General features: G+C 55.9%; 3 protein-coding genes across 3 annotated transcripts; all 3 read right to left on the bottom strand.

The window, feature by feature from the left end:
* Nucleotides 1-209: 209 nt before the first annotated feature.
* Nucleotides 210-1,556, bottom strand: FBA1 (Fructose-bisphosphate aldolase 1; the record flags this gene model as incomplete). Its single annotated transcript, XM_071063267.1, has 5 exons — nucleotides 210-318; nucleotides 375-474; nucleotides 532-716; nucleotides 781-1,412; nucleotides 1,491-1,556. The coding sequence occupies 5 exons, from the start codon at nucleotides 1,554-1,556 to the stop codon at nucleotides 210-212; spliced, it is 1,092 nt and encodes a 363-aa protein (XP_070919368.1).
* A 687-nt stretch (nucleotides 1,557-2,243) lies between these two features.
* Nucleotides 2,244-4,084, bottom strand: LCB1 (serine palmitoyltransferase component; the record flags this gene model as incomplete). Its single annotated transcript, XM_071063266.1, has 5 exons — nucleotides 2,244-2,468; nucleotides 2,544-3,035; nucleotides 3,094-3,604; nucleotides 3,662-3,762; nucleotides 3,854-4,084. The coding sequence occupies 5 exons, from the start codon at nucleotides 4,082-4,084 to the stop codon at nucleotides 2,244-2,246; spliced, it is 1,560 nt and encodes a 519-aa protein (XP_070919367.1).
* Nucleotides 4,085-5,040: 956 nt separating this feature from the next.
* On the bottom strand, nucleotides 5,041-10,957 carry FKS1 (1,3-beta-D-glucan synthase; the record flags this gene model as incomplete). Its single annotated transcript, XM_071063265.1, has 3 exons — nucleotides 5,041-5,365; nucleotides 5,432-10,723; nucleotides 10,785-10,957. 3 exons carry the CDS (start codon nucleotides 10,955-10,957, stop codon nucleotides 5,041-5,043), a joined length of 5,790 nt encoding a protein of 1,929 aa, XP_070919366.1.
* Between the last annotated feature and the right edge of the window lie 3,576 nt (nucleotides 10,958-14,533).

Here is a 14,533-nt window from a genome sequence, read left to right as displayed (position 1 = left end):
CTGGAAGCTCGTGTTGAAACGGGCATGACACAGACGGAAACGCATTGGTCACTGTACGCAAGAGGCGCTGATCGTTGGGCATGCAAAAATGTCAGGTTTCTGTTGCCGCATCCAGCCCATCGGTCCCCCAAGTCTAGGGAAGGGGACAAAATAAAAATATGCTTTTGAGGACAGAGTCTGCGCCATTATGCCAGCCGTAACCACTACATTTAGAGAGTGCCCGCTGCCCTGAAATCCTCGAGCGCCTGCACCACTCTCGTCTTCATCGACTTCTCTCCCTCGCGGACCCAGACGCGGGGATCGTAGAACTTCTTGTTCCTGCTCGGAATGTTAGCGGCACACTCCTGGCTGAACGGCACATTTCGGATACGTACGGCTTGTGTGCACCATCGGGGTTGCCAACTTGCGTCTTCAGGTACTCGATGTTCTTGGTGATGTACTCCCGGTGGCCGCACAGATACGCCCACTGCAAATCTAGCGAGATGGTCAGCCTCTCGTATCTTCTTCCCGGGGGATTAAGGCCAGCTATACCCGTGTCAAGGTTAACCTTCACGACGCCGTTGTCAATCGCTGTCCGGAAGTCGTCGACGCTGGAGCCGGACCCGCCGTGGAACACAAAGAAGACGGGCTTCGGGTCGCTGTCTCCAGTCCCCAGCTTCTCACACACATACTTCTGGTGCTTGGCGAGAAGTTCGGGGTGGAGCTTGACGTTGCCACTGCGTTGAAAATTAGCAACGAGAAGCGCAAGCCGTAGGGATATTGTAGAACGGGAAAGCGTACGGCTGGTAGACACCGTGGACGTTGCCGAAGCCAGCGGCAATGCTGAAGTAGGGGGAGATCTTGCTCAGGGCTTGGTAGATGTCCCAGATATCCTCGGGCTGGGTGTAGAGGGCGTTGTTGTCGACGTTCTCGTTGTTGACGCCATCCTCCTCACCACCCGTGATGCCAATCTCCATCTCGAGCCACTGCTTCCAGGGAGCGGCGCGCTGCAGGTACTTGGCCGTGGTCTGGATGTTGTAGTCGACAGCCTCCTCCGACAAGTCGATCATGTGACTGCTGAAAAGGGGCACGCCGTGCTCCTTGAAGAAGGCCTCATCGGCATCCATCATGCCATCCAGCCAGGGGAGCAGCTTCTTGGCGCAGTGGTCAGTGTGAAGGACGACGGGGACGCCGTAGATCGGGGCAATGGCCCGGATGTAGTGTGCGGCGGCGATGGCACCGGCAACGGAGGCAGCCTGGCCGTCATTCGAGATGCCCTTGCCGGCGAAGAACGCAGCACCGCCATTGGAGACCTGGAGGATAATGGGGGACTTCGCATCCCTCGCAGCCTCGAGGGCAGCGACGACGGTCGAAGACGAAGTGACGTTGATGGCGGGGAGGGCAAAGGCATGCTTCCGAGCGTACTCGAAGAGCTGGTTCGGTTAGCAGTCGTCGGGTCCATTCAGACGCTACGAATGCGGCAGAAGGTAAACAAATCACAACGCACATACCTTGAGCACGTCATCACCGTAGATGACACCGGGCTTGAGGCCCAACTGCTTCGTGACGCCGGACATTTTTTGGCACGCGGGGGGATTTTGTGAGGAATCGCAGGTTCAAAATAATGCAGGTACAACCGCCCGGAGTTGAGAATCTGAGTGCGTGAGAGTCTTAAGTCTTCGCCGGAAAAGTGTGGTATGATAAGCAAAGATGGGAACGGAGGGGAAGAAGGAGGAGGGGTAGCTCGGAGGAGGACCCGAAGCCGGGCCGAGGGATTTTCGCAGCATGACGTAAGGCCGGTTCGGGAAGGCGGGGTGGGAGGGCACCACGGCATTGTTTGGGGGTTGGCATCACCGACAGATTAGTCATAGTGAGCTGATAAGGGATTATCATTAAGCTGCCGAGGGTGTTTGGGTTTCCAAGAGGCTGTTTCTCTCTGTGGGTGTTGTTGATACGGGCCGATGCTTGATCAGGGGAGCAGGAGGGGCGAGCTCCTGACAGCTTCGGCTCCCGAGCAGGGCACCCCAGGTCCGACTCAAACCTCACATCAGGCAAAGAAGGCACCGGCCAAGTCTCCGAGCATGCCAGCCGGTCTATCGCATTAAATTATTACTTTTGTCGTCTGCCATGTACATAAAAGGCATTAGATATACGGATACGTCGCCATACCCCTGAGCAGGACCCCAACCATCATCGCCCCGCTGGCTCCACCCAAACATCCATCCAACGCCACCCTATACGGAAAACATGCGCCCATCGTCCATCTAAGCTGCCGGCAGGCCGAGCTTATTGTTCGTCTTGCGCGTCATAACCTTGGTGATGGCATGCCGGATCGTCACACCGGCCTTCTCGACGTCCTTCTTGGACAAGCCAGACGTGACGCAGACCTTGAGCGCGGGCTGCACCGTCCACATGCCGTCCTTGAGGCTGGTGTGGCTGGAGATGGACATGCCCTTGAGGCGGGTGATGAGCACGCCGTTGGCGAGCGACTGATTGTTTTTGGAAAAGAGGATCACACGTCAGCAAGAACCCAGTGAGGAAACAAGTGATAAGACAGCCCATACCTCATCAACACACTCTTGCAACAGCCTCTCTTGGTCCTCAATGCTCAGCCGCCTAGCCTTGACAACTTCGGGCTTGAGCACTAAAATCAAGATGGGATTCTCCGGCGCGCTGGTGCACATGACCCAATCACTCCGCGGGTCCAGCTGCGCGCGCATGAGCCGGATGTTCTCACGGCACTGCAGCAGAATCTCCGGGTTCGACTGCAGCACGTTGAGGCTCTCGCTGGCCGTCATGGCCAGCATGGCAGGCAGCGCGGCGGAGAATGTGTAGGCGGACGCCGAGATGCGCTGGTGCTCTACCACATCCTTGTCACCCGCGCAGAAGCCGCCTCCGGCGCAGAGCGGGCCGGCCAGAGAGCCCACGATCATGTCCACCTGCTTGGGATCCACATTTTGCGCTTCCGTCAGGCCGCGGCCGGTGCGACCGAGCACGCCAAAGGACCATGTCTCATCCAGAATGATGCGGAACTTGTACTTTTCCTTGAGCTCGACCTGTCGACGCCGTTAACCCTTCTTCTTCCGGTATTCCAATGGCAAAAGGTGCGCTCACCAGCCTGGGCAGGTTATTGATGCCCCCTGTCGTCTCAAACAGGGCCTCGGTGACGATGAACCGTCTCGTTAGCTTCTTCCCCGCCTGCTCCTCGACCAGCTTGCGCATGACCCGCTCCAGATCCTCCAGATCATTATGACTGTACCACTTGATATTGCTCCGCGAGATCTCTAGGCCGCGCCGGATCGAGTAGTTGACGGCGCGGTCCGCAACAATAAAGTCTCCTCTCTTACAGAACGCCGGGATCACGCTCGAAATGGTCGAGAAAGCATGCGCGTAGACGATGCACCCTTCGGTGCCCAGATACGACGCAATATCGGCCTCGGCCCTCATGTGCACGTCCTGGGTGCCGTAGAACTGGGGGGGGCCGCAGGGGCCGACGCCATAGGTGCGGAGTGTTTGGATGGCTTTTTCCTTGATCTGCTCGTTTGCGTTGAGGTTATAGAAGTTGTACGACGCAAGGTTCGTGACTGTCTTGCCATTGGCGAGCTTGGACTTGGGCCCAGTCGGTCTATCTCGTGTCAGCCGTCCAACCTTACTGTTCCCTCTATTGTCCAGATCTGCTTACCCAACAAGGACAGGCAGCTTCTCCATCTCGGCCTCCTCCGCAGCAGTCGGGGCCGGCACGAGCGGCTCGGGCGTCCACTCATCGACCAACTCGTCAATTTCCTATCCACAAACCATACATTAGTTCCCTTTTCCCTTGGCCCTTATCGCAGGAAAGGAAAAAAAAGAGAAATATAAAGAAATGGAAACTGACATCCTCAGTCAACTTGACATAATTCTGCTTCGAGGTCGAGTAGCTCGGCGACAGCAGGTACCGTATGAAAAAGATAAACAGCACCAGCTCAATGGCCGAGCGCACAGGGTCGTTCTGGTAGCTGGAGCGGACGTAGCGGACGAGGACGGCCGAGCCGGGCACCTTCTGGAACGCGGCGGCGGCTTGCTCGAGCCACTCGTTCAGGTGCGACTGCACCTCGTGCAGATCCATGTTCCCGCGTGGTTCTCTCCGTCTTGTCGCTCGATTCCGTGTCAATGTCGCCGGGGCTTCGGGGCTCTGGGAGAATCGGCCAGCGGCATTCGTTTGCGACGCGGTGTAAAACGCTGGGTTTGCCCCTTTGTGTACGCGATGCGCAAAACCGGGAGCGTCGGGAATGGCGTTGCGCTTGTCACTGAACACCGCGTCGTCAGGTCCCACAATTTTCTTCAGGGGAAGAGAACAAACGATTCCGGCGCTTGACAAGGGGCTCCAAGTCCCGGCCGTTCCACCGAGTCTTGGCAGGGCAAGAAGGCCTCCAACCGGGTTCCGCTGCATGTCCGCTGCATGTACGCTGCAAGAATTTCGCACTCTTAGAACCCCGGAAATGAAAGGGGGGCCAAACAAAAATCCTGCGGCAAACCTGTCATATCCTACTCGGCTTTCATTTATGAAGACTGGTTCATGCCATGCCCGCAGTAACGTGGTTACGTGGTCATGTATTTCAATACCAAGCAGCGCTGCAAAGGGGTTCAGAAAAAGGCCATTGTACTGTACTAATTACCTATGTTTCAGCGCCGCTGGTCAAAAATCTTGACTGAAAGAAAAGCACCGCAGCCCTTTCCATCATCCAAAGCAACAATGTGATGCCTTAGCACAACGCAGATGCCGTAATTAGGCAAAACTAAAAGGTCTAGAGTAGAAAACCGCGAGTGTTTGGTACCAATGCCAGCCGCCCCCCGCCCCCACCGATAGAGATAATAGAAAGCAAGAGAAAGGGTAAAACCGACACACGACTCCTAATACAACACAACATTCGTGAAGCCATCCTTGTCCTCTTCTGAGCCAAAAAAGAGAAGAAAAAAAATGTGGAAACATGTATGGAGTCCTGTGTAACCTATCGCTCTAAGATCAGGGTTGACTATTAAAATTGTACAAAGCGCCCTTTGACTCGAGGCTGTTGCCCGCTCTCAGATCCTGTCGGAACCGCGAGTCCTCGTCGGCTCCGCCGCCGTCGACGACGGAGTCCAGACACCCGAGTAATCAGAGGCGCGAGTCCCCGTGGGGGTGCGGCCTCGGGTGTCATTGTTATCCTGGCCTGTTGGCTGCACAAGGTTGGTACTCGTTAATGCGTCAAAGAGGCTGTTGGGGACGTATCTGCCGGCGACGATAGGGCCGACAATGAGGGCGAGGAACACGACGAGCATGACAAAGTAGAGGATCGCATAGCGAATAACACGTCTCCTCCGGAGCTTGGTCTGCTTCATCGAGTAAATCGGCGGGCGAATTTGCCGGCTGGGGCGCCTGTTAGCCATGGCCTCCCCAATGATTCAAGCGATAGAAAAAGAAAACCCAACGTACCTTGGACGAAGCCAGAAGAGGATCATCGAGTGCAGCTTGTCAACCTGCGGAACCAGGATGACAGGCAGCATCATGAATAAGATGACGTGACCGAGGACAAAGTCGGCGGCGAACATGCTGAGCTCGGTGATCTTGCACAGATACTCGCGAGCAGGTTGCGACACCGAATGCCAACCCATTGAATACCACTTGCCTGTCCAGAACGCAATGTTCGAATGGTCCGTCTTGAACTCCCTGGTCAGTGCGAGAGAGATGATCAGCTTGAAGACGAAGCGTTGGATGGCCACCACGGCGATCATGCCCAGGAGCGTCTTTGCAAAGTCGAAACGCTGCAGCAAGAACATGACCTCGAAGAAGATCAGGAGTGAGATGACGGCAATGGCGTGCGCGATGGCAGCAAGGACGCTGCCAAACTTCTTGCAGCACATGCTCAGGAGCGGGCCCATGAAGCAAGCCATTGCGAATAAGACGGCCAGGACACCGGCGTTGATACCAATGGGAGCAAACGCCACGATGGCAAGCCGGAGTAGGGAGGCAGTCGCCTCGGCTGAGCTGTCGTTTGCCCTGACGCCCGTCTGCGCGTTCATGAACAGGAAAGGAATCGCCGTCACCAAGATAAGGCAGAGGGGCGAAAAGATTTCAGCCCAAAATATGTTGGTGATGGCTGCTCGGGGGACATCACCCGACATCTTGGCAGAGGGATCTCCGAGCGTCTTGCGCTTGTACCCCGTGAGTCTCGTTCGCGACAATCGGCAAAAAGCGATCCAGGATGAGGCGTGCGACCGAGAGTTGCCGCGCGACAACCAGCGAAGGTAATCACGGTAGTCGATGAAGAAATCGTTCCAGGCGAACTGGTGAGGGTTGTAGAGGAAAGGCGAGATGACCAGTGCCAGAAGCGAGATCCAGAAGTAGACCAGGCCAGCCTGCCAGACGGTGATAGTCGCAAACAGCAGCATCATGAGCAAGCGCGATCCAAAGTAGACGGACGGACCGGCGAAGCGGGAGTAGAGCACGCCAAACGGAATGCGGGCAGTGGCGAAACCACGGCCTGTACCGATGTACCTGGCGCCTCCGAACGTGATATCCTGCTGGACCGAGTTCGCGTAGATCTGGCAGACGAACACCTCGAAAAATGGCGATAGCGAGAAGAATTGCTTCAAGAAGCGCGTCAAAGCACGCCACACGCCTCGCTCTGTCCCTTCCTGGACAACCAGGGGCACGAAGGAAAGGAAGAAGACGACGAAGATGGATAGAATACTCCGGTAGATCCAGTCCATGAGCGCCTCGGTGTTCGAGCAGCCAGTGGGGAACATTTCGTCCGTGATGGGCACGCTCCGGTTGTACTCGCAGGCAATCGTCTCGCGTCGGAGAGCGCCAATATGTAGAAGGCAGATCATGAAGAGCTGCACCGAGAGCATGATAAACATGTTTTGGACGTGGAAACCGGGATGGGCGTAGTAGAACGAAAGGAAACGGTCCAGGGGCAGCTGCGTTCCGAGATAGTAATATTCGCGGGAGAGCATCTGCTCACCCATACCGGTTCCGATCTTGGTGGTGAAGTTCAGGATAGATCCGAAGCCCAAATCACGACCTTTGCCGCATTGGTAGTACTCGCAGTGCTTGATGCGACCGCCCCGCAGCAGAGCGTTCATACCAGCGTAAATATCCTCGTTGAGATGGAGGCCCTTTTGCGCCTTGGATACACCGCCACGCGTCGTCATGAAGATGCCATTGAGGAAATCCGGGTGACCGTAGTGGAGCTTACCGCCGATCTGAGCGAGAGTTCTTGCGAAGAGCGTACCGAATGTCTGTTCCTTTCCGGCGGCGACGTCACCGAGAATACCGATGTTCTCCGAGAAAATGTATTCGCGAGCACCCAGGATAGCAACGGGAGCTTGGACAGCGTTCTTCACTCCAGGGGTGTATGGCGAGACATTGTCCGTCTTCATCTCCTCGAACTCGGCCAGAACGCTGCGAATCTTTAGGCATTCCTCAAGGTAGTTATCCTGGTTGGCATCGATGAGCTGAATGTACTCGCCGCGATAGAAGATGAGGCCGTGGTTCTGGTTGTCGGATTTGCCGTCACCGAGAATCGGGTTACCAGAGAGTTGGATGCGGAACTTGGGCCGGCGCATACCGTTCTCCATGATCTCCGAGTGGCCGTCAATCAGAGCAGAGTACAGACGGGGCTCCTCTCCCTCAGCCACGGGCGGCTCCTCGTCTAGATACGCAATTTGAAGATCAGGGTAAGCGCGGAGCAAGAACTCAGCGTTCTCCATCTCCTCCTTCTTGAATTTTGCGAACCGCTGCATCGATACCATCAACTTGAACTTGCGGCGGGCCATGCGCTCTAGCTCACGTTCTAACTTGTCAGAATTGCCGCCGAACATCTGAACAACCTCGGGATTCTCGACGCGGTAGAGAAGCTTGATGGCACGGCTGTAGTTCATGAAACCAGAGATAGTGCGGTACAGGGTCTGGAAGCGGAGCGAAGCCCAAATCCGCGTCCTGAGCGTGTATTCAGGCGCCGACGACTTGAAACCGATGCAGTAAAAGGGCAGATCGTCGATCTTGCTCTTGGCCGTGTCCTTTTCGTTCTTCTCATCTTCGCCGTTGAATTGCGACGTCTCATCCGCGAGAATCTTGGTGTCCTTGACGAAGCAATCCCACTCGTGAGGGTGGAGCTGCTTCAAGTACTCAAGAAGGGTGACACGCGAGTACGGCTCATCCTCACGGATGATCTCCCTAAGCGACAAGAGGATCTTTTCGCTATAATGGGGAATCATGACAGTAAAAGTGGGCATGTTGTCGACCGGGACAGGCTCCGGGATGGGCGTCGAGAGCGAGTGCGCAAAGAACGAGATTCTTCGCTCGGCCTCGCTGTGGCTGGGGAAGAACTCGGTCTTGAAGGACTGGTCTTCTTGGGAGACGAAGAAGGTTGGCGCACGCAGGGTGCGCTTACCCTCCTGTTCCGACGGAACCTGGTGGTAGAGAAGCTTCTGGACATGGTCGATCGCCAGCAAATGCTCGCGATACATGGAGATGACGATGGCATTCCAGATCTGGGAGATGAGCACCTTCGGCTTATACTTGATCTCCATGTCGGTAGTGGCCAGGACCTTGGAGTAGATGCGCTTCGGAAGGCGTGAAAAGATATTTCTCCAGGGGGTCAAGATCGAAGCGCCGAGGTAGAAGGAACGGGCGACGGAGAAGGCCGTGTTGGCCAACACATACCACAGGTAGGTATCCAAGAAGAAGAAGATGAGATCGGTGAAGAGGAGAAGGCCCAGAGTGATTTGTGGCTGGTACCTGCAGACGTAATTTTGGAGGATCGTGTCGCCAATGCAGCTGTCAGTGTTCATGAGCGCGAGATAGCGAATCGGGTCGCGGATTGACAGTGTCAGATAGGCATAAGACTCTCCAAATTTAGCACCGAAAACCACAACCCAGAGACCAAACGACATGGCCATGTCGTTGCCCTTGAGGCGGGGGTAGCTGGCCGTGAAGGTTTGGCTCGCCACATATCTCCTCGAGTTCTTGGTCAGGTAACTCCCAAACAAACCGCCAAGTGGCATGACGGAGAAGAAGAAGTACGTGATCAAGGCAATGAAGAATTGCACGATGCCGAGAATGAGCGAGACCTGCTGGTTCTGCCGTTCAAGGTACGCCTCTTGGCTGCTCGCTGGCATAAAGATGTAGACACCGGGCCCGATATTGACGATGAAGACGGCGATGAGAAAGAACAACCGTTTTGTCAGATGCTGCGCGCCAGCCCACCTGCGAGGGACATATGCCCACTCTACCAGCGTTGCCAGGATCTGGATCAGGGACGCGATAGCTCCGCCGAACGCGACGATGGACCAGTGTGCTGCCGGGGGCGGCGCGTTGTTGACTTGTTGCTCGTAATTCGGCGTGATGAGTGTCGGGGAGTTGAAAGCCGTGAAGAACCAAAACATGGTTAAGTGGATGATCCAGATGCGGTTGAAGTTAATCAGCAAGTGGAACCACGAGCGCGTCTCCTTGTAGGTCTTGAAGAAGCACTTCTTCCAGTTCACGTCCTTGAGTTTAAGATAACGCTCGGCGGGAGACACGTCGACCAGCCTGCTCTTGTCCTCGAGCACGATCCGCTCGATGCCCTCCGGATACCAGAAGAGCTGGTTGCAATCATCGTAGCCGATAATCTGGTTGTGGTCCCTCTCGCGGCGAACGTAGACCCCGTCCACGATCTCGTATCCTTGGTCCCTGCAGTACTGGTACAGCGGCGTGATCACATTGTTAAGGAAGGTAAATTCCTCAACGGGCTCAACCATGTTCTGACAAGCCGGCGAATTAAGGTAGTCGTCTGCGCACTTGAAAATGAAGCAGAGACACTCGGGCATAAAGCGGACTTGGTTCGCCTCGCCCCAGCAGAGAAGGTAGAGAGCAAGCTGACGGACGCGGTCGTGCTGCGACATCCGGTTCATCCGCGTCTTCCACCGGTACTCAGCCGCCTCAAGGGAGTCATCGCCCTCAAGGTCTTCGAGAGCTTCCGCCTCGTTCTCGGTGGCCCCCTTCTTCTTGTTGCGGGACCGCTTCTTGCCCTTCCCTTTCATGTTGGCAAAGCCAACAGCATCGTCGAGGTCCAGGTGCGCCGCAAAATACCATTTGCGATAGTTTGCGTTGTCGCCACCGATGTAGTCGGCATGCAGAGAGAGGAGCGCCTGGTTTGGCGTCATGCGGGAAGCGCGAGAGTCCAGGAGCGTCATGAGATGGTCGTACATGTTCCGCATGCTATCGCGCTGGAAGCCGAATTTCGCTGTCAGATCGAGGAAGATGTCTTCCACCTCCTCCTTGGAGAGGGGAATTTGGGCATCGGACGTCCAGGCGGGGTAGGGCTCCCGCGAGCGCTGGCCGGCAGGGAGAACGTTGCCGTAGTCCATGCCGTAGTTCGGGGTGGACGCGCCCGACGAACGATTGCCGCCATACGAGATCTGAGACGATGGAGGCCGGTATCCCCTGCCTCCCGTTTGGCCGTCATTGTAGCCGTCGTAGCGCTCGTCGCCGCGTCCGTAGTAGTCCATGTCGGTGGCTCTCGCCATGTCGGACCGCATCGTGAAGTCGCTGAACGTCTCGGAATCCTCTTCTGACCCGTTGCGCTGGCCCTGACCATTTCCATAGCCGCCCCGATCGTAGCCTTGGTCGTAGTAGCCGCCGCCGTTGTTGTTGTAGTAGTCATCCTGGTACTGGTCTTGATTGTCATAGTACCCGCCGTCCTGGTGGTAGGGGTTGTTCGCGTCCGCGTTGTAATAACCGCTTCACACGCGTTGGGTTAGTGCGGCTCTCGCAGCGCCAAAAGGCAACGTTAGCTACTTACGACTCGTCATAGTACCCTTCGCCTTGCTGTTGCCCACCGCGGTTATTGTACCCATTGTTGTCATAGTACTGCTGGTCGTCTTGATAGTACGAGTCTGTGTTGCCAGTATGATGGCCATAGCCGTCATTATAATCTTGGTGGCCCTGGCCTTGGCCCTGTTGATATCCCGACATGCTGGGCGAGTGTCTGTGGTGTGAAGGCACGGGTTAGACGTTGCAGGCTCCAGACAGGAAAGGAAACATTTGGCAGCAGGGACTCTGTGGGTCATGTAACTGGGCGGACTCACCAGATCAGTGGCTCATGGAGGAGTTGCTCGGGACAGTGGTTGTTTCGGTAACTTTGACTGGAAGCTCAGAGAAGAATGCGAGTGCAGGCTTAACCACTGGCTGGCAAAAGCGATGCACCGTCGTGACGTGAAGATCCGAAAAATGGCCCGCCCGCCGCAGGAAAACGAGGCCGGCGGCAAAGTTCCTGGTTGCTGAAGAGCAGTCTGTTATTCTTTTGAGGCCGTGCTTGTTGATGCACAACAGCACTCGACCAAAGGGAATAAGCGATCGGCGGCGCGGTGGGGCGCAGGTTGGCAGTTGGTAGGTTGGCTTGGAGATGCAGGAGCGCCGGATTGGACCGGTCGAAAGATGCACCCGAGCTCAGATGGTGCGCAGCGCCAGATGAAAACTGGTCCAGGGAGAAGGAAAAAGGGCAGGCTGATCGCTGCACAAATCCTTTCTCAGCGGAGTCGACGTCGTTCCAAAACCCTCCTCCTTCGTATTAACGATTGGCGAGTGTCGATTGCCTAACCGATTGCCCTGTGCTGCCGTCGGCTTTTCGTGTCTCGCGCACGAGCACGCAGGGACTCGGGGGAGACGCAACGGCGGTTTGGCAATTGGCGGCACAGATGGTCGGCGTCCGCAGGAACTGGCGCCGCTGCACGGCCAAAGACTCCTTCGCAGATGGGCCCGAAACGAGAGATGGGGAGAGAGAGAACTGAGCGAGCGTGAAGAGGAGCGAAGGGAAAGAAAAAGGCACCGGCCAAGGAAAAGAGTGAGGGGGACAGGAGCAGGGAAATGGGAGGAAAAGGAGGCATTCAAGGATGTGGGTGCGTTTCGTCGTGACGGAAAGAGAGAGGACCCAGTCGCCAGGACGGACGGCTTTGCTAGCAAGAACAGGGGAATGGGGCCTGTCAGGGGTTCTCAGAAGAGGAAAACTTTACGGTGCCGCCCTGGATCGTGCCGCACTGTGTGCGGGAGGAGCACTTCGAGGGATTCTGTTTGGCACTCAGGGAGAGCAGCAAACCGCCTGCTCGACGCGCTTTAATTCGCCAAAATCAGGCTCCCGGCTAGAAACCTCGCGCTATCAATACGGCCGCGATCAAAACCGTAGTTGAGGGTATCGTCCGCCGTGTTCTTCTCCCTCTCCCTCCGTTTGCAGCAAGGGGACCCGGTACACGCTCCGTCTTGCCACCAGATTTTCGCTTCCTTGCTTGACAGGTTGGGTTTCGAGACTTTTGGCCTCCCTCGACGGGGCATATGGTCTTGGCAGCTGCGGCAGGCTGCGGGACCCGCCGCCCGAAGTCGTCGGTACTTCCCCCTGATTGCAACGCTACTCCTGGAGACTTCGGCTGTAGGCGCGCCGCGATCTAGCCTCAGAAAACTCATAACATCGGCTCCAATGAGATGCAGCAGAATATCCGACGTCCGGATCATGCCGGCTTGTGGCGGTCTGAACCGGGCTGTCAACTGGAAATTAGTGTGCGTCAGATTTGACTGCTCCGCCACTGTTCGTTCCCGCCCCCTGATTTCGGCCGCGGCGAAAGGTTTCGACCACGTACCACCCATGTACAAGGTTCGATGTCCCAGGCCTCCTCAAAGCTTGGTTCATCAAGACGAATGACGACGACCCTCAAGAAGAAAAACAAGGAAGCCGCTTCAGAAGCAGGCAAAATCTGGAAGATATCAGTGGGCGACTTCACTGGACAAACAGATTCCTGTCATCTTATTCGTCTCAAAATTAATCAGAACGGTGCTACATTCGTTGTCCATATGCAGACGGGTTTTTTTTTTTTTTTTTTTTTTCTTTTTGGCATCGTGCACGAGTGGACACGAGCTGTTCGCACACCTTGGACTAATACGAAATCATGTGCAGCAGTGGGACAACACACGAAAGTTGGGGTGTGTGTCTCCAATACTTGTCCATTTAGAATAGATTATCCCGTACAAAACAACAGCCCGTCGCCCATCAATTTCCAGGCCCATGGGAGAGAGCGTTGTTGCGAGGAGTTCACTCTGCGAATTGCACTTTGAAAAAGGTCGTGTCGGGGGCTACTCTGTAACAAGCGCCGATACTTCCGAACACAGTGCGCAGGCAGCGCGCTCCCTTGCCGCCTCTTGTGCTGCTCGTAGCTTAGTGTACATGAGGGCCAAAAATATTTCTGGAGGTGAAGGTGCCATTCTCGCGCAGCACCGGCTATTACTATGTACAAACTGCCAAAAGAATGACGCCGTTTTTCTGCAAGGAACCTGGTGTCGGGCAAGTGCAACGGTTCGCCGTTCCCAGAATTCACGTTGACGGGCGAAGTGCCCATTTCGGCATAGTTAGTCCTCATCCGCCCCGGGCTCGATGCTCGATGACGATGTCACAATTTGCCCTGCCCTGCTCTGCAAGGAAGAACGGAAAACCGGACAAAAACACTTCGATCGACCGGTGTGGGGCAAGCCTCATCTGGGCCATGATCTTGGCAAATTGAGTTGGCGATGCATTGCATGATGGTGGGTTTCTTCCTCCTTTGAACATGTGTTGGGGAGCTTGCGCAATCCCTCCAGCCAAAGTGAGATGGCGTCCTAGGGTGGCTTGAGACATCCCATGTTATCTATTCAACACGCCGGTTCAAGAGAGAGGTCGCCGGCCAAATGCGGTGTGACTGGCGATCGGCACGAATAGCAAATCGAGCCTCAGGCCGGCTCACGGACAGCCCACGGACAGCCGAGACAGCCCACGTCTTGGGCGCCGAGACGGGCGCCGAGGCGCCGGTACCTGCGTCATCAATGCCTGCCAACAGCCTTATCATGGCGGTGAAGTTTGAAGGGCAACACGCAAGACAGCAACCGACGGCGCACTGCGCGGCAAGCGCCCAAACTGTGGTGCAGATGACGGGACTTCACTGCACAGCGGGAAGTGTCTCTGCTTTTTGCCTGAAGTCTGCCACCCCAACTTCTACGCAGCACTGTGTAAGAGATAATGCGTTGTTCATCCCGAGTCAAGAATGCTGAATGAAGTGTTATCTAACCACAGACCGCCCAATCCAGTCCAGTCCTGGGAGAGAGGGCAACTTGCCATCTGCGATAGTACAGTACAAGACCCTCCCGTGGAGGGACGCGCAATGATCATTCTCAATCCCAATTTCATGTCCTACACCACATGGAGTAGAAGAAAGCCCAGTAAGATAAGGAAGATAGTACACCGTGCTGGCGAAACGCTTCATCACATAACGTCGAAACCCCTCGCGTACCAAATATATAACGCCACGCTGCGCTACGGATGCCTCCATGGTGGAATCCCATTGTCCATGCCCTTATCAGAGCAAACCCGGGATCCAGTAGCCTCCGGGTGCGCGTTGCCACTGCAGTCGCTCCGTCCCACGGGGCCGCCTGGCTCTGCATCCGCTTCCGACTCACTGTACTGTACTGAAAGCAGCGATCTAGCCGCTTCATACCCTGTGTTCCCGTTCCTTAGGCATAGCCATAGAAGGGCCT

The sequence above is a fragment of the Madurella fahalii genome (genome assembly GCF_045866475.1).
Source record: "Madurella fahalii IFM 68171 DNA, scaffold_4, whole genome shotgun sequence".
Lineage (NCBI taxonomy): Eukaryota > Fungi > Ascomycota > Sordariomycetes > Sordariales > Madurella > Madurella fahalii.
Note: the sequence above shows the minus strand (reverse complement) of the source record. Positions and strands in the feature narration are given on the sequence as shown.